General features: G+C 41.3%; 2 protein-coding genes and 1 non-coding gene across 3 annotated transcripts; all 3 read left to right on the top strand.

The window, feature by feature from the left end:
* Positions 1–895: 895 nt before the first annotated feature.
* Positions 896–2,550, top strand: LOC147201008 (guanylin-like). Its single transcript, XM_086118789.1, has 3 exons — positions 896–1,011; positions 1,091–1,280; positions 2,177–2,550. The coding sequence occupies exons 1-3, from the start codon at positions 937–939 to the stop codon at positions 2,233–2,235; spliced, it is 324 nt and encodes a 107-aa protein (XP_085974915.1). The 5' UTR covers positions 896–936; the 3' UTR covers positions 2,236–2,550.
* A 1,569-nt stretch (positions 2,551–4,119) lies between these two features.
* On the top strand, positions 4,120–6,879 carry LOC147201007 (guanylate cyclase activator 2B-like). The gene is made up of 3 exons (XM_086118034.1): positions 4,120–4,266; positions 5,866–6,058; positions 6,615–6,879. Exons 1-3 carry the CDS (start codon positions 4,201–4,203, stop codon positions 6,683–6,685), a joined length of 330 nt encoding a protein of 109 aa, XP_085974160.1. The 5' UTR covers positions 4,120–4,200; the 3' UTR covers positions 6,686–6,879.
* A 2,982-nt stretch (positions 6,880–9,861) lies between these two features.
* On the top strand, positions 9,862–9,933 carry trnap-agg (transfer RNA proline (anticodon AGG)). The gene has a single exon. It is a non-coding gene; the product is annotated as a tRNA-Pro (tRNA).
* Positions 9,934–19,335: the final 9,402 nt, after the last annotated feature.

Here is a 19,335-nt window from a genome sequence, read left to right as displayed (position 1 = left end):
ACACACACACACACACACATAGCGATTGTTCACTGTACATTCACCGACATGCTCCAATGGAAAAACTGCAACCTTTTGTTGGGTGTTGATGCTGCACATATAATACACAGTACTTTGTTGTTGTTCTTCTTCTATCGAACCACAAAAACATGGCATGATTGCCAAGGACGAAGAACTAGTTGCTCAAGCCCACACAGTGCTCAACCGTTCTGTTCCTTTGGGCAGTGGCACGTGGTGTGCAGACTAAATTGTCCGTAGTTGTGCATTGTTAGCTGTCCATATGAGCACTGACTTTGACAGTAGACCATTTAGGTTTGGACCCCATTTCTAATGCCAAACATCAGCTTGGATGGGCACCAGTTCACTGTCCACTCTGATTATGACAAGCACGACAGAAAATGGATGGCTGGATGGATGTGCCCTGTGACTGATTAGCAACCAGTCCAGGTTGAAGCCCACTTCTACTGCTGGGATAGTCTCCAGTTCACCTCATAAGGTAAAAAGCTATGCAAAATAAAACAGGACAGATGAAGTTCTCCAAGGACCTGCCGACAGTTGTAGCTCAAAGTTTGTCTGGCTCAGCAACGGTAGCTAAGGGGGGAAACATCAAGTTCACATTATAACCAGTTGCAATAAACTACATCCTGTGTGCTCTGCAAAAAGTTTTACATACAATACGTCATTGGATGAGACATTATTATTGACACGGGCGGCGTTTCTAGCGAGTGTCGAGCGCAACAAGCTAATCGGACGGAGCAGGATTTATGGATTCCCCTTTACTTTACGGCCCGTAAAAACCAAAGTGCTACTCATTAACCCATGAGAAAACTTTGCTCCCATTGGCCACACCTCTAGTCATATGACCGCAGTAGGATTTAAAAAGGTGTCTCAGACCTGGAGGAGCAAGCAGACTCTGCGAAAATCAGCATCGCAACAATGAAGATCACACTCGCTTGCATCGCTCTCCTGGTTCTAGTCGTGGGCCGCAGCACCGAGGCTGTGCAGGTGGAGGTAAGTAAGATGCCGAGGTTGATCGACATCCTCAGGAGGTAGCAGGACCTCAAAGTTCTTCCTGTCTATCCCCTTAAAGGAGAACGGCTTGTCCTTCTCCCTGGAGGCCGTCAAGAGACTCCAGGAGATGTTCGAGAGCGTCAGGACACCCCTGCAGAATCCGCGGCTGCGGGCCAGTTCCCCGTCCATGTGCGAGGAGCCCATGCTGCCTCAGGAGCTGCTGCCCCTGTGCAAGCAGAAGGGGGCGTCGGCGTCACTCGCCAGACTCGGTGAGGATCCTCGTCACTTGTCCTTACATCTCTATACACGAGATGAGCAAAAAAAGTTCATTTATGTTTAGTTGTTCAACTCAAAAAGGGACACTGGTGTTTTATACAGATTCATCAAATGGAATCGTCTGTTATAAAAATCATTTTTCTAGTGTAATATTCAAATTTGATGACAACGAAATTGGGGTTTTTGGTGCCGGTAAATCGTCGCCATCAAAATTATTCGCGCATTTTGGACAGCACTTGACCTCATTAGAGCCTAGCCTACCCCAGATGAATTTCTAGACCCTGGGATGGTTGCTGGCCAATCACAGGGCAGATTCAGCAGATCCACATTTACACTCACATTCAAACCTAATGACAGGTTCAAACCTATCATTAACCTAAGCAAATTTTTGGCAAGAGAAGCAGACCCCCCCTCCGCCCCCACCCCCTCGCCTGATTGCTTCCCAGGCAATCACATATCAACTAACAAGCATTCACATTCACAAGCATGAACAACTTAAAAGTCTTCAATGTCAGGTAACTTTTGATGAGAGAAGCAGCATCCACCCTGGACTGCTTGCCAGCCAATTGAATAAGGCCGTACTTCTCAATTACTTCATGTTCTGACAATTTCAAGTCCCCAATGAACCTAACATGCATGATTTTGGAATGTTCAGAATGCAGAACTGCAAGGCAGGTGTGCCAACCATGAGTTAACCATGCTACCTCATGAAAATTATAAAAAATAATTCTCATCATAAAATATCACAGTGTGATGAAAATCCAATGTGAGAGTCACTTTGTGAATTGAACTACAAAAATGAATGACCTTTTCCACTACATCCTATACCTATAGAGTCTAACGTACTGTAGACACTAACGCCAATGCATACCAATTTCCTTTGTTGCAGCTATGGTGCCGCTGGACGTCTGCGAGATCTGTGCCTTCGCTGCCTGCAGCGGCTGCTAAGCCGACACTGCAAACGCGCTTGGTTTTCTGATTTGTATTTGTCTTCATTTCTTTTATTTAAAAAAAAACAACCCCATTTCTTAAAAAAAAAAAGAAAAAAGGCCAAAAGAAGAACAGGAATCAAAAAGGAGTTGCTAAGTGCCAGCTGTTACTTAAAAAAAAAAAAAAGGGGAAAAAAAAGCATTTGCCACCTTATTTTGTCATTGGTTATATGTTTGAAATTGTTTTGTTACATTTCTGTCTTACCATACTTTGTGTACCTATTTAAACATCTACTTCTATATTATTGTTTGGAATAAAAATGTTTGCAAGTCACATACGCGTGTGTGTTTGTGTTTCTGGGTGTGGGTGTGTGTGTGTGTGCGTGTGTGTTTCGAACATCAATAGACGAATGAAAACAAGCACGTGTTTGTTTGTTTTTTTTAAATCTCACAGGGAATGTTTGCGCTCGCTTGACATAGCTGTTCAACTTAGACCCACACACACTCCCACACCATCTATGGTCACAAATATATCAGGTAGGAATAGTAAAACAAACAATAAATACATATGTAAAAAAAAAATGTAATTAAAATAAAATTAAGGCCTGTGACAAACCATTTTTACCATGGGTAGCATGGTGGAGGGCTGATTAGCATGTCTGCCTTACAGTGGAGAGGTGCAGGGTTCGATTCCAGGCCCCAGCTTTCTTGTGTGGAGTTTGCATGTTCTCCCCGTGCTGGCGTGGACTTTAGCCGGGTACTCCAGTTTCCTCCGACATTCCAAAAACATGCATAGAACATTCAAACTTTTAACTGGGTGTGATTGTTATTGTCAGTGGGTGTTTCTCGATGTGTCCCCTGCCATTGGCTGGCAACAAGTTCAGGTCTACCCTGCCTACTTCCCATCGCATCTGGGATAGGCTGAAGCACTCCCCGTAACCCACGAAGGGATAAGCGGATTAGAAAATGGCTGGCTGGATGGATTTGCACATCTTATTCAAACAATAGTTAATTGAATACACTACAAAGACAAGATATTTCATGTTCAAACTAATAACCTTTATTTTATTTTTTATTTTTTTTTAGCAAATCATCATTAACTCTGAATTTCATTCCTGCAAAGTGTTTCAACAAAGCTGCAACAGGTTTGTTTTGCACTGTGTGTTATATCACATTTTCTTTCAACAAGATTCAATAAATGTTCGAGAACTGAGGACACTAATTGTCATTTGCAAGGCAAAATGTACATTTTGCGCTACACAATGAATAGCAAAATTGAGAAGCAGCTGCCAAGACGGCCCAAAACAGTACTCTGGGCTTGCTCACATCAATCAAAAATACAATGGAATTAATTGACTGGTAAAATAGTCATAAATTACAACCCTACTTTTCGGCTTTAGTTTCACGAATAAGCCCCATTTTTCTGGTCAAATTTGGAATATGCTCAAATACGCTTTTTCGTCTTTTCCATCAAGTTTTCAATGTGTCACAATACATGTTTAACCTTCAGGCACGTCGGACTTTCGAGTGTCCAATTAAAATGCGCTGAGTACGTTGTCCAGCATCAGAGCCGCGAGAGGGCTGACATTTATGGTGATGAGGATGATGATCCTTTGGAAGCTAAAGTCAACAGCGAAACTTCCTTTTGACGGGGTGAACAAACACAGACCTGCCATCGAGGCAGTAAGAATACACTTTAGGATCCCAAAGGTACCAAATGAGCTTTATTGACTCACGAGCGCGCACACACACACACACACACACACACACACACACACACACACACACGCACGCACACGCACGCACGCACACACACACACACATGCACATGCACACACACACACCTTCATTCCTAGTATAAATTAATCATTGCTAAGCCCTGACACACCTTTTATAAGCATCGGCGACGCCCTGCACACGGCATAAGAAAAGAAAAGTCGCCACCAGATAGCATCTCTGCGTCGTGGTGCTCCTCTCGCTCGCCATGAAAACTGTAGTCGTGCTCGTCTTGCTGCTGTGCGTGTGCACTGCCTTATGTGTGCAGGTCAAGGTATGCATTTTTTGTTGTGAAAAAGCTGTAATTCAATGTTACTGCACAGATAAGGCCATTTGCCAGCCGAGAACTTCTTTCGTGGTAAGACTCTGCAAAATGGTTGCCCTAAGATCAGCATTCTTTCTTTCGTTTAAAATTTGGATATTTTGGAGAGGTAGGGGCAAGGGGGTACATTTTAAATGTGTTCTTGTAAAGGTAAAATGTTATCATCATCACTTATCAGCACAAAAAAAATTAATTTCGATAAAATTATGAGAGTTTTCTCTGTAAAAGATGCTTATAAGATTATCATATTTTGGGGAAACTTGTGATTTCTTTCTTGTAAAATTTGGGGGGGTTCTTGTATAATTCTGATGTTTTCTGGTAAAATTGAGTCATTAAAAATATTTCCAGCTTTATTTGGTAAAACTACGATATGTTTCCATACAATATTATGACTTTGTGTTTTTTTGTTTTCAATTATGCAAACAAACCCTCTGAAAATTAGAAATATTATTTGCAAAATAGCAATTACATTTCTAAAATTATGATGTTTTCCTGATAAAATAAATACTTATTTTCACATGCAGTTATGTTTTTCTCAAATCGCAAGTTGACAGCATTCATTGTTTTTTTTTTGCCTGCCAAAATAAAAATACATAATTATTATAGTACATATTTTTCTCCTCAAAAGATGATGTTTTCATGTGAAATTACATTTTTCCTAATTTCCCCTTCTAAAATGACTCCATTCTCATAAAATAATGATTTTGATACAAAATCACATATTAAAACTAGAATATATATGAGGATTTCTTGTAATATTTTAACGTTGTTCTCGCAAAACTACAATTTCTTTCTCAAGAAAATAACTGCATGTGAGCCTCATCCATGCAGACCCTTCAAGACAATTTGCCTCACCAAATGGTGCTGCTATTTGAACATGTGTTTTACAGTTAGGACAAACCCATGACTGCGATTGGCTGACAACCAGTTCAGGGTGTCCCCCGCCTACTGCCCGAAGACAGCTGGGATAGGCTCCAGCACGCCCTGCGACCTTTTTGAGGATTAGCGGATCAGAAAATGGATGGATGGATGGATGGATGGATGGATGGATGGATGGATGGATGGATGGATGGATGGATGGACAAACCCATGATTGTATCCTACTGCACTGTTAATGTCATTCACCATTTCTGAATTATACATGAGGTACCCAAAAAAAAAACATCCAAGTATTACTGTCCCAATAATAGCCATATTGATAGAAATTGATCTTAAATATCATTTTATGACTTTTCTGCTTGTGTACCTAATGTTTTGGTCACTGCAATACCGAGAACAGACCCATTTTGTTGAATTTAAAAAAGAAGTGCAAGGTCCAAAGGTTCGTGTGAAATAAAAACAAACCGTGCGAGCCATGTTTGCATGGTGCATTCAAGGCTTTCATCGAAATCTCACTTGACATTCCAGTTCACCTCCAAACAAGGCATCCATGCCTCATGTTCAAGTTTGTCCTCAGCCTTTATTTATTTTTTTATTTTTTGTCCATTCGAACAAAGCATGCACGAAGTAGGAGGAATGCTTCTGACCCTGAACTCTTTATTTTCCTCTCAGGATGGCAACAGGATGTTCCCCTTAGAGGCGGTGAAGCAACTGAAGGCGCTGATGGACAAAGCGGGGGCACGTCTCGGTCCTCGGCTCGCCCATAGCGCGGCGGTGGTTGCCGTGTGCACCGACCCCATCCTGCCACGAGTTTTTTATCCCGTGTGCCGAGGCCAAGGTGCTGCCGAGGTCTTCTCCAGACTTGGTAAACATCAGTGAAGCTGGATATTCAGTGGGGGAAATATGAAATTATAAGAAATAAATATCATCAAATACAATAAATTCCAAATACTGTAGGAAGGGCAGAGCTCAGATTTGAACCCTTGACCTCTGAACTGTGAGGCAGATGTGCTAACCAGTCTTCCATTGTGCTGCCCAAGTTATGACTTTTGACATATTATTGAAATGGTTTTCTTATACTGCGATTGGCTGGCAACCGGTTCAGGGTGTCCCCCGCCTACTGCCCGAAGACAGTTGGGATAGGCTCCAGCGCCCCCCACGACCCTCATGAGGATAAAGCGGTTCAGAAAATGGATGGATGGATGGAAGGGTTTTCTTATTATTTTTCTATTTTGTATTCGTAAAATTGCAAAAATTTAATCTAACAAGTTAAGTCTCGGAAAATTATGACTTTTTTCATGTAAAATTCAAGTTCACTTTTCAAATAACAAAATTTATCTCATTTTACAAAATGACATTTTTCTGGTAAAATTACAACTAATTCTCACAAATGTATGACTTTTTTTTGTTATCCTTTCTAGTGAATGTCCTCATGTCTTCTGACCCATGTGAGATATGCGCCAACCCCTCCTGCTTTGGCTGTCTGCATTGAGACTGACGTTACAATCAGTAATCATCATCTGCAAGCAACAAGAAAAATGATGACATACTTTCATGTTTTGTTGTTTGTTTTTTTTAATGTAAGTTTCCAGAATCGTAATTATTCTTTTAAATGATCAACTCACTTTTCAGGTTAGACTCTTTAATGACTCTGTCTTGCGAATAAAATGTGCTTTCTTTACCCGATTGCTGGTTCTCTTGCATTTGGCACCGTCTATATCTGGTTGTGATGGTGAACCTATATTAAAGTACAATGGCAAAGGGTGTAACAGTTGGTTCTAAGGTCATGGTTTTGAGTCACTTGATGGAGTGGGCTGGGGATGGCAGCAAAGTCCTTCACGAAGCGGCGGTGGTATGGTGCCATACTGAGAAAACCGCACACCTTGCTGAGGTATTTTGGCACGGGGACATGGCGTCATTCTTCTTCGTTTTGATGGCTGTCCCAGCTGCATTCACGACGTGCCCAGGAAAGTTGTCTCTCGCCTGAGGAGGTGGTACGTTTTGGGATGCAGGCAAAGTCCAAAGCCTTCCCGATCACAGTGAAGACTTCCTTCAAATGGTCCAAGGCATTTTTGGAAAGTAGCAGTATGAACCAGGAGGTCATCCGGGTAGACCTTGCAGTGTTCTCGTGGAATCTTGTCCAGGGCCCTCTCCATCAACGGTTCCAAGTTGGCTGTGACAGTGTATGGGATCATTTATGGTTCGATGCCTCCTTCTGCCACCATTTCTTGGATCTTTTGTTCGTACATGGGACGGCCAAAACACTGCCGCAGGGCTCCCTTGATAGCCTGCCAATGAAGACGCTGAAGTTGTTGCAGGTCCATACGGATCTGGAGAGCTTTTCTCTTCAGGGCAAGGGTGACCTGGACTGTTTTTCATCAAGTGACGAGTCATTAAACTGCACTGCCAACTGGACCTGAGCAAAGTACTTCTCCGGATGTCTTTCTCCATTGTAACACAGCAGTTTGACCGTACCCCATTGCTGTGGTATCTTCATTGTTCAGTGTGGAAGCAATGGGGCACTCTGAGAGCCCATGCTATAAGTTTCTCATGGTTTCTATGGAAGCCGGTCTCGCTTCTCACCTCTTGTTGCCAGGGGTTACTTGTCGCCTTCTCAACACGCCCCTGGCTGAAGAAAGTGCTTACTACTCTTGGGAATTGCTCTTGAAGGCAGGGCTCACTATTCCCATTCGGACCATCCATCCTCAAGCCCTTCCTCCATGCCTCCTCTTCTTTTCTCAAGTGAGCTGCAAAGTCTTCAAGATCTCTGAGTGCGGTCATCATCTACAATCCTACTTCTGATACCAATGTAACACCCGTATTTGTGATTATAGGACCACACAGTTGTCCATGCTCTTGAGTTGCTATTTTACCATAAGCAGTAACAGAATGCACATTCATTCAGGACCTGTTGTTGGCCACGGCTCACACCCCATCCCTCAACACACTCTGACTGCCTGCTTAAGCCAACCTTCATGTTTATATGGCTCTCATCTGCAATGTTCTTTTGACTCCTTGAGTTTCCGTTCCTTTACTCTTCCATCTCAAAGACATCACATACATACTTATGAGAAAGCAAATAAAGGGTACTTTATACCAGGGGTCCCCAACCCCCGGTCCGCGGACCGGTACCGGTCTGCAGGGCATTTGGTACCGGGCCGCACAGAAAGAACTTGCCTTAATTCCGTTTTATTTATTTCGGAATACGAAAGATGTTTTATTTTGAAAAATTACCGGATTCTCCATTACATCCGTCTCTGTCACGCTTGACACGCGTCAAACCACGCTTCTGCGTCACGTGACCGATTATGCGAAAAAAAAAGACTTAAAAAAATTAGTTAAAAAACTGCTGGAGATTGCAAATGACGGCGGCCTGAAAAGGACGTTCGAGACAACTGGATTAAAGTTATGTCTGAATATTCTGAGATCGCCACAAGAGCACTGTTGCTATTTCCGACATGCTACCTGTGTAAGGCGGGGGTTTTCTACAGCAACGGCGACTAAAACAAAATTACGAACTAGACTGGACATAAAACACACACTTGAGGTGTCATTGTTTCCTATTACCACGAGATGGGACCGTCTGGTTGCAGAAAATCAAGCTCGCGGCTGTGGTGAGTCGTCATTTTCATGCACTTTGAATTTGCATTGTATCGTATTTTGAAGGCATTAAACATTACCATCGCAATCAGAGTGTTGCGGCCAGATTATACGCTCCTTGTGTTTATTTTATTGTTATTATATTTCAAAAACGCCACAGTTTTCATGCAGCTCATATCATATTATTTTGTTGTATTATTTCCGCCACACCTTAAATGCCGGTCCCTGAAAATATTGTCTGACATAAACCGGTCCGTGGGGCAAAAAAGGTTGGGGACCCCTGCTTTATACCACTATTTACAAGCATGCTGGGAAGTGCGTTGCTTCATCATCAGTCCTATTTGTTGTACAAGAGAAGAGTATATGATCAGTGGTTACAGTATCATCGTTACAGATTGAGCAGACATCATCTTCAATATTGAAGCGTGATCTCAATAATTCTTTTGATGGGTAAATATTATTCATAATTTCAAAATGTCTTTTTAGGAGGTACTGGGAGTGTCAAATACATCGTTCTTAGCTTGTTTTATTGTGGTCTTATCAAATTCACTATGCATCACGTTTTTGTTTTATGATAAAACTTTTATCAGGAAATACAATTTTTGTGAGATACTTTCTTTGTCTTTATTTATCCTTGCATTTGTTTTTGATCTAAGATCCACAACCGCTGAATCAGAGGATCTTATTTGTTGATTTTTTCATTACTTCTCTAGTCATAGAGACAAATTATGAGGAGGGAGTGTAATTTACTGAAATCACACTGAGGAATTGAAGATCGTTTCTAAATTTATCGTATGTCAATTAAGCGCCATTGTCATCCATCAGGTCTGGCGATTACCATATATGTTCCTCAATAATGATTTATTTTTGTGTTCTATGCAACCATTATTCCAAAGAGCAATTGCATGTGGTGAACATTTGTGCACAATCTCGTTTGGTTTTCTTTCGACTCAGCGAATTGCATCGGTAGTTTTGACTGACAATTCAGCGAATTGCATCGGTAGTTTTAACTGGCAAGCAACTTTATGGCTCCACGGTTATATAAAATAAAATTGGATCAGGCGGCGTGGCTCGTTGGTCTAGGGGTATGATTCTCGCTTAGGGTGCGAGAGGTCCCGGGTTCAAATCCCGGACGAGCCCTCTGCTTTTTTTTTTTTTTTTTTGAGTGATCTTTCTTTTAACTAACTATGTAAATACAATAACAAATAAGATTCCGAGTTTTAATTAGTAAGAGGCTATTTTTACAACGCTGGTCGCTGTTTAGGCACGTCAGAGGTCTCTTCAAATTTTCTTCGGATTTGACTTTCCAAGAGAGAAGACTCGGAAGTATTTGGAGGACAGGTCGGCTGAATTCTAATAAAAGACACGAACGGGGGCCGGGGGGAACCAAGCAAACAAAGAGAGGGCGAGAGAAGAAAGCAAGCGATAGATAGATAATAGATGTTCCCCGTCGTGCAATGACGTGAGCTCGGATAAGTCGAATTCATTTGAAAGCAAACGCATTTTCTTCTCTCCTTGACCCAGTGACGAATACCAACAAGGGTTAAAGTAAATTGGCGTAAAGGTAAGGACATTCGACTTTCCAAAGCGGCTCTGCAGTCAGTTTCATGCCCTTTTATTTTTGGTATGGCACTTTCGTGATTTAACCACCTGAGGACAGGAGTGAGTCATCTATTGTTCCCTTGCGTATATGCGACAAAATTTGTATAAACGGTAAACTGCGCTGTTGCCATTCATTTGCAAGGTTCCAACCAAGGAGTTTGCTGCTGAGCTGCTCGGGATAACACAACAGAATAATAACTTGTCACAAGGCATCCATCCATTTTCTTATAGGACGTGGGTGCAGATTAGAGAAGCTGAGTAATATAGTATCCTTTGGACTGCTGACCACGCAATCACAGGGCTCTTTTCAACAAGAATCAGTTTCCTTATTAGAGTTACGGGTGCTCTTAAACCTATCCCATTCTGACTTTTGGGGAAAGGAATTGAAGTACACCCTAGACTGGTCGCTTGGCACCTACAAATAAGCATTTTCAACCATTAGTGACCCCACGGTGCCCCACTAAAAGACAATAAACTGTAAAGCTATTTGCTTGACAGAAAATTAGATGAAGGTCGGTTTGACCTCCTATGCAAAGTTCCGGAAATTCTGTTGAAGCTTCTGACAAGCTCCCAAGTCCAAGTTGCACATCTTGGAGAAGAAATGTCATGTTTTGTTATTAGATAAGAAAGAACCTCCCTGCATACCGTTGGCTTCCCAGTTCATGGTCAATGTGTTAGAATGGCTTCCTAGCACAGTGCACAGGCCGGGCCAGAGAGCGACTGACAAACTAATGCTGCATAGTGAAAGCAACTCAAATGTTCGGCCATCCAGTCTGTCGTTTGTGACTGCATGAATAATGGCAGACAAGCAGAATCTAGTGGAGAGCATGTCTGCAAACATGCTTGTTTGATTCATCTACATTAGTGCTTCTTAAACACTCCAACCTAGTACCACTTGAAAAAATACTTGACTCTTTTAATAAACAAAAAAAAAAGATCCTTTGGATTTATTTAATTCAAACATGTACATTGGTTGCGCTTGATGAAAATGTGGAAAACTGATGTAATTTTCCCATGTTATGTAAGTGTTTAATACATTTTCATCATATGCAAGCGAAGGTCAAGTGCTTTTTTTTTTCAGTGTACCACAATCATGACCAACATTGAAGTGCAGTAGCATAGCAAGCATTCAAATAGGGCTGTCACAATTTTAGAATGAATTATTCTATCAATTATTCCATTGATTAATTGGATACAATTTTATTTGGGTTAAAGCGGATGACAACAGCATTTTCTCCCTAAATACTGTTAACCAACTATTGTTGTTTATTTGCTATTGTGTAGTGATGTCAGTTACTGGTTTTGTCTTTTTTTTCTCTCCCAAGTAAAAGCCGATGTACGCGATTGTCTTATTTTGATGAAACACAAAAGCTAACCAGTCTATTTTCATGAAGGACTACAGAAATCAGAGAATAATTATTGATGAGAGGCTGAGGATTTGGACAATTATAAGTTAGACAAGGCGGCCCGGTACTCCAGTGGTTAGCACGTCGACTTCACAGTGCAGAGGTAACGGGTTCAATTCCAGCTCCGGCCTCCCTGTGTGGAGTTTGCATGTTGTCATATATTTTCACATTTTATTGATAAATATCATGTTTTAACGGTATACATTGCATGTTTTAATTACAATTCTCGAATAGTTTGACTTACGCATGAGACAAAAAAAGACAAATCATTTCCTTCCAGTTCAAATCACCTCTTATCCCATTCTGTATTGGAGACTCAGCTCCTCTCTCGGCTTCTCAGTACAGCGGTAATTTCAGTCACTCTTTGCAGAGGATAAGGAATATATGGCCGAGAGTACTGTACTGTTTTGTTGTCGATTAACCTGTGGTGATGCACAATTTGTGTTCAGATATCAATTTCTTAAAGGCTAACATCAGTGCCAAATAGATACAAATTGTTACCCTGTGAGCCGATGAAGTTTCTCCCATTGTATGTTATCATGAATGCCGCGGTGGGCATGTGGTTGCTTTAACCCTTATCCAGTAACTGGACACAACGTGTAGTCATACATGCAATATGAGGGGGCTGAGAAGTGAAGCTGTTAACATTTCTCAGCCGTAGCACAAAAATAGGAAACGGGCGTCAGATTACACTCACAGTTTGCTTTCCTTCTCTGCAGACATTTCAAATTCTAATGCATTGTTACTAAAAAGTTGAGCAGATGTTTTTCTTGATAACATCATATCACGCACTCACTTACAGATTATATGTTCGAAGGAAAAAGAGCGCTCTGATTTTCCACCTCTTTTTTTTTTTGTCTTGAAAGGGTTCATGTGAGGTGACACTCAAGGGGTCAATCCCCCTGCGGAGAAAGATTTAGGCAGGGTTGTGTTTTTTCTTCTTCTTTTTGGCAAACATGTCAGGAGAAAGATAGCAATACACAAGAAATATCTTGTGAAATCCTGAAATGGGAAGTTAATGCATGAAAGGGAACAATTGAGATGGCTGTAGTAAGTCAAATCACTGAGTTATATATATATATATATATATATATATATATATATATATATATACTGTATATATCCATCCATCCATTTTCCGAACCACTTAATCCTCACTAGGGTCGCGGGGGGTGCTGGAGCCTATCCCAGCCGTCTTCGGGCAGTAGGCGGGGGACACCCTGAACCGTTTGCCAGCCAATCGCAGGGCACACAGAGACGAACAACCAAGCGCGCTCACACTCACACCAAGGGACAATTTAGTGTGTTCAATTAGCCTGCCATGCATGTTTTTGGAACGTGGGAGGAAGCCGGAGTACCCGGAGAAAACCCACGCAGGCCCGGGGAGAACATGCAAACTCCACACAGGGAGGCCAGAGCTGGAATTGAACCCGGTACCTCCGCACTGTGAAGTCGACGTGCTAACCACTGGACTACCGGGCCGCCCATATATATATATATACCGGAGACAAATTCCTTGTGTGTTCTACATACTTGGCCAATAAAGATGATTCTGATTCTGATAACTGTATATTGTGATCTACAGTATGAATTGAATGATGGAATCTAAACAAGAATTAACAGCCAGTGCTTACTTCTGTTTTGCTTTCCCATAATTTGTATCACGTTCGTGTGTGTGAGAGAGATATATACCCTGTGTAACCCTGGGTAACAGGGTATATATACATTCGTATCATCATAAACAAGGACATGACAAATAGGCATGGAAGGACATTTCGTAATGTAAGTGAACCGTAGTGCGGTGGTACCACCCAGTGACAATTGTGAGACAATGTGCAAAGTATCAAGCGGAGCTAAAGTGATCAGTGGTAGAATACAATACTATGACAGCTGTACAGTTGGTGCAGAAAACCATTGAACCATTTTAGAGTGACCAGTAGCAGTATTTGTTGTACAAGAAGAGTGACTACGTCAGTGACTGTTTATGGAGTTAATGGCTAGAGGGAAGAAGCTGTTTAAGTGTCTGCTGGATTTGGTGCGCATGGATCTGTAGCGCCTGCCTGAGGGCAGTAGCTGGAAAAGATGGTGGGCAGGGTGCGGGGGATCCAGGAGGATTTTCCGTGCTCTTGTTTTTGATTCTTGCAGTGTGCAAGTCCTCAAGAGTGGGTAGGGCGGTGCCAATGATTTTTTCCGCCGTCCTAACTGTCCGTTGAAGTCGGATTTTGTCCTTTTTTGTGGCGGCCCCAAACCAAACCATGATGGAAGAACACAGGATTGATTCGATGACTGCCGTGTAGAACTGACGTAGCACCTCCTGTGGCAAGCCATGCTTACTCAGCAGCCTCATGCATATTAATAGAGAATGTAATATTTACAGATGCCATGTTTGCTCGGCAGGCACAAGTGTGTCATGGTAATGACAACTACTGTGACATATTGTGCTCTCAGTCATTGCGAATGTCATCAAACCACCTGTTAGTCATTTATGGTGGTGAGGGGCTGGCATCTATTTGCGATGTGGCATTTTTTGATTGAAGTGGACAGCACGCACAGTGTCAGTTAGAGATAGTAATTCTTCAAACTCCAAAATTCTGCCCTTGAAGACAGTAGAAGACAACATGACACTGTGTGGACACGTCTGTCATGAGTCGGCATACAAAAAAGTCGGAGGGACAGTCAGTTCAGCATTTTGGTTTGGAGTGGCTATTTCAGCAAATTCAGGGGTGCCTTCAGGTACGAGTGACCCAACAATTTTTTTATAGTCACTCGTAGTTGTGGTTTACTGTCAAACTAAACATAAAACAAAGGAACTGCATTTTGTGTATTTAAATCCACTGCAAAGCTTTGCCTTAACAAAGTCAGTTAATCTTAATGCAGTTCTTTACATGAATATGTTGTATGCACCTCCACTAGTCTAAACACACCATTCTGATTAATATTGCGCTAGGTAGCATTTAGCGAAGAAAAATTGGGGTTTGACTTCCACTTTAAGAATAATGGGGAAATATCTTGTTATTACGGTGGTTATTTACTAAAAAATATATAGTTTATCATTTTTAACGTGAAATACCTTGCCGTCGTTAATGAAATAAACAGTAGATTGAACATCATTGACAAATCATTGTATTCGGTTTTTATTGATGTTGCACACAATGCCCCGACTTTAGTGGCATGGGGTTTGTAGGTAACCTCAAAACTGAAGCAGAGTGGAACTCTAGTTCGTGAAAGCAGAGAAGATTTGCTGCCTCCTCCTCAGACTGTTCAAGGTATGTTTACACAAAAGGTGGTGTCATTTAAGGTGGAACTTCAGACAATTGCATGCTGATAAGAGTCGAAGTTTGATATGAACTTAATGACTCTTCATCCCTTCAGCCATTTTAGGTTTGTGTTTGCTGTTCCCAGACATTCTCCTCCCGGAGCTTCTGATTAATTCCAAATTTAAACCATGACTACAAGATAAGCACGTGATGCTAAAATGCAAAAGATTTGAGGGTTTTTTTTTCTTCACAAATTTACATGTTTCATCAATAAAAGTCAATTCAGGGCCTCCACTCTAAAATAGGCACTTTCATTTTGGAACATGGAAATCGGCAGACATGACTGTTATGAGTAGATGTATGAAAAAAGTTGACCGAAGACACGCCTGAAAAGACACGGCAAGGCTGCGGTTTGTTTTGACGAGACCATTTTAGGATCATTTTTGGCCATTCCCTGTAGATTTTGTGCAATTTCTCTCAAATTGAAAACATCCACTGGAGGGCCCAAGAGAGCAATTAACTTGGGAAAGATTCCAATTTTTCTCACACGATCTGTGGCATTTGTTGGCAGCAAACCTTTAATGATTCATCCTTGAAACACAAAACTCTTAACTCCAAAATACAGCCCCTGAAGCCAATTTCACCTTGTAGCATGGAATTTGGTTTCTCAATGTCTATCAAGCATAAACATGAAAAAAAAATGTGTCAAGAAGTCTTGCCTGAAAAGATTCAGCAAGTCTGCCATTTTGCTGTCAAGCAGTATTTTTGCTTACTTTCTAGAGACTCTTCAAAGACTAACTTGACTTCCCTTTCGGTGCCATAGTAACTGCCAGTCCCAAGCCCGGATGAAAATCATAATTAACACACATTAAAGATAAGATAAGAAAAAGTTTATTTGTCTCACAATGGAGAAATTCGCAATTTACAGCAGCCAAATTTGGAGGGAAGAAAGTAGAAAAAAACCCATGAAATATTTGCATACACAAAATAAATTTTAAAAAATGAACTGTCCATAGGACAAAATATAATATATAATATACAGTTAAACCTCGGTTTTCGAACGTCTCTGTTCTTCACCAAATTGGTTTTCGACCAAAACGTTGGAGTTTTTTATGTCTATGATTACGACCGAAAATTGGTTCTCAACCAAACTGAGCGCACTTGAATGCGCCACTTGACTCCTCTCGCCTTGCACGAGGAAGTGACGCTTCCTCAGGTAGACGAAGAAGTGACGCTTCCTCGTGTAGCGTTCGATTGTGAGCAGACGTGTTCAAGAAAGATTTTTTTTAAAGAGCATGGTTTCGGTTTTCGAATAAATCGGATTTCGAACAGCCTTCTGGAACGGATTATGGTCGAAAACCGAGGTATGACAGTGTAGGCATGTATGCAACTGCATATATGCTGCATAAGGTGAACACAATAATTCATAAATAATGCATTCATGAGAGGTACACCGGGGCAACCCGGTATGGCAACCAGTTCAGGGGGTACCCCGCATACTGCCCGAAGACAGCTGGGATAGGCTCGGCCACGCCCCACGAACCTTGTGAGCATAAGCGGATTGGAAAATGGATGGATTGGAGGGACACCACCATTGTGGAACCTAGTAGACCGATATAAAACTGCTAATGAACAGACGGAACTTTCACACTGCTTTGTTCTCTCTGAGAACATACTACACAGCAGAACAGATCACGTTGGTAGAATGATCAATTTGGCCTACTTGGCAGTCATGACATTCGATTTATTGTAAATAAGATTGACATTCATATTCTGGAGGCAGAAAATTCACCAATATATGCTGAAAAGCATTCTGATTGAGCCCATTGTATCCGACACGTGCGTCAAAAATGACTTTTTAATGGTTTGTATGCATGAACATGGGGCTCTGGAGTTCCGGCCTCGCCATGACATCAAGGTTTTGCTGAATTCAAAGATTAGCATGAGGTAAAAGTGTTAGCCTTTGATAAGTGGCAAATACTTGATTGCTCTTTGGAGCTGCTCCACCAAATTTGTAACAGTGGCGATCGGGGCTTCAAAATGTGACACCACCGCCTCACCAGTGAGGAGTCTAATTCATTAACCTTTCGGCTAAAGGCCCGGGCAGCCAGACTTTCTTGGGTTAGGACACAAGTGGATTGCTGACGTGTTTGGTTGAGTTGCGGAGAGATACAACAAAATTACATGTAATCTTATTTTGAGTTTTCTGCTGAAGCACAGAGGCATACCCAGCTCCCACATAGAATATATTAGATCAGCGACAGGAAGGGAAGCTGCCTTGTGCCACAATGATTACGCCATAAACAAATACTGGTGCAGCTCAACCTCTTGACGAGCAGAAGTCATGGCGAGCGTTATCCTTTCGGCAGTACCTCAAACTCATTTGAAACTGTTTCTCTCTCTCTCTCTCTCTCTTTCTCTCCTCTTTGTTAATCTTCCCAAGATCTCTTCTCTAGTCTGAGTTGTTGGGGTTTTTTTGGGGGGAGGTCTTGTTTAGGTTTTTAGTTTTTTTTTGTCCTTGCTGTTATTTGGGTGAAATTCTTATTAACTGTTTGGTTTTTTGAGTTGGGTTTTTTTTGTTTTGTTTTGTTTTTTTATCTAGAAAATGTTATAAATTGTTATATTGTTGCCACTACATGTGCTCGATTCTTCTTGCCAGATCTACCTGTACCATTAGGAGGAAAAACAAATGGTACCCTGCTCTCTGCTCGGTTCCATATATGACACGTTCTTTCTTTTTCTTCTATAAAAGCTGTTTGAGACTGCAAAAAAAGTAAAATTTAAGTCCCAACGTGACAACAGTTAACCACTGGCTTCGACTTTTTGTAACATTTTTGTTTGGCGCTGTGCCGTACGATTTCTATGTCTGTCCTCCTTTTACGAAAAATAACTTTTGAAAGGTTTTCTTGTCAAGGTGGAATCGGCCAATCAGAAAATCCTGTAGATCGCGGAGGGTTTGTGTTTGAAATGAGGATCCCCTTTAGTTAAAATGCAGGGTGCGTGTCAGGTGCCTTCTCACTCTCCCACTAGTCCCCGTGTAACGACAGGCATTCCTCCAAGAAGGATGGGGAAAGGGCCGGCATTCACTTCAGTGTGCATGCAGCTGTTGATGGTGCTGAATGTATATGGGGGCAGGGAGTTAGCTGCTCGCAGGAAGTGTAAAAGGAGTAACAGCTCAGAGGAAGCCCAAGGGGGAGGGAAACTGGAAGTGATTATTGCTTCAACTATGGAAAAAAAAATACACTGAAGCTTGCTGTTTCTCAGAACTCGGCAGTCTTTCATCACACTGCTGTTTGCGATCAAGCTTGCCATAGTTTTCAGCTCATAGTTTTGGTTTGACAGAAAATTCCCAAGCAGGCAAGGGTTTATCGGATTGTGTTTGTCAGTATCTCGTATATCTCATCTGAAGTGACTTAACAAAAATCTCATTTCATACCTTAGACCTTAATTCAAACAAAGGCATTCATGGTATTGATATGATCTTTGATCACAGACAAATAGCATTCCAAAGTGTCAGACATTCGTCTCGTGTTTCAATTCATGTGTAAACTTTCTTTGGACTTAATCCCATATCGTGTCACCAGATCCTACTGCTCTCTAGATTGTAGGTGTAGTTTTTTTTTGTTGTTGTTGTTGTTTCTGAACCAGAACTGTACTATGGTGCATGAAAGCACTGAAGATTTGATGCCTTCTACTCAGATAGCATTCAAGCTTTTGAGTAAGATTAGTCAAACTTTGATTAATTCAGTGACTACTAATCTAATCATAATAGAACAAATGGTGTCTATGTCAGCTAACAACTGATGACTCCACTCCAAACTTTAGCACTGGGAAGACATTTTTACAAAGAAATATGAAATTTGGCAGACATGTCTAGCAGGAGTTCATTTACAAAAAAATAAAAATAAAAAGCCCTAGCTGGAACACAAGTCTATTTTGGTTTGAAATGGCCATTTCCAGGGGTATTCCAAAGATTTTTTTTAAATCAATCATACTCATTAAATTTCAATCATGAGTTGACCCAGCAGAAAGTCTTAAACCATGATCAATTAATAAAGGAAGTCTGTTTTTCTGGTTTTCAGCAGATGTTTTGGAATTTTGGCTTTTTCCAGGTGTCTTTCAAGCTTGGGTCTTTCAAGTTATGACTGAAACCATAGGAAGAAGTCAAGAATAACGGATTAGTCAACTGTTGTTTAAGTTACTGTAATGAGGGATTTGGTAACAAGAAAATGCCTCTCTTATTTATTTCTATGTATGAGAATATGAATTTTGGTACA

This window comes from Hippocampus guttulatus, chromosome 8 (genome assembly GCF_054856545.1).
Source record: "Hippocampus guttulatus isolate MCC_2025c chromosome 8, RoL_Hgut_1.0, whole genome shotgun sequence".
NCBI classification, from domain to species: domain Eukaryota; kingdom Metazoa; phylum Chordata; class Actinopteri; order Syngnathiformes; family Syngnathidae; genus Hippocampus; species Hippocampus guttulatus.
This window is presented reverse-complemented; position numbering and strand designations above follow the sequence as displayed.

What these genes read in the sequence shown, in the direction of transcription:
- LOC147201008 (XM_086118789.1), top strand. Translation starts at nt 937, where the DNA reads ATGAAGATCACACTCGCTTGCATCGCTCTCCTGGTTCTAGTCGTGGGC. An exon ending in CCGAGGCTGTGCAGGTGGAG is followed by an intron (nt 1,012 to 1,090) that starts GTAAGTAAGATG and finishes ATCCCCTTAAAG; the next exon opens with GAGAACGGCTTGTCCTTCTC. An exon ending in GGCGTCACTCGCCAGACTCG is followed by an intron (nt 1,281 to 2,176) that starts GTGAGGATCCTC and finishes CCTTTGTTGCAG; the next exon opens with CTATGGTGCCGCTGGACGTC.
- LOC147201007 (XM_086118034.1), top strand. Translation starts at nt 4,201, where the DNA reads ATGAAAACTGTAGTCGTGCTCGTCTTGCTGCTGTGCGTGTGCACTGCC. An exon ending in CCTTATGTGTGCAGGTCAAG is followed by an intron (nt 4,267 to 5,865) that starts GTATGCATTTTT and finishes TTTTCCTCTCAG; the next exon opens with GATGGCAACAGGATGTTCCC. An exon ending in CGAGGTCTTCTCCAGACTTG is followed by an intron (nt 6,059 to 6,614) that starts GTAAACATCAGT and finishes TATCCTTTCTAG; the next exon opens with TGAATGTCCTCATGTCTTCT.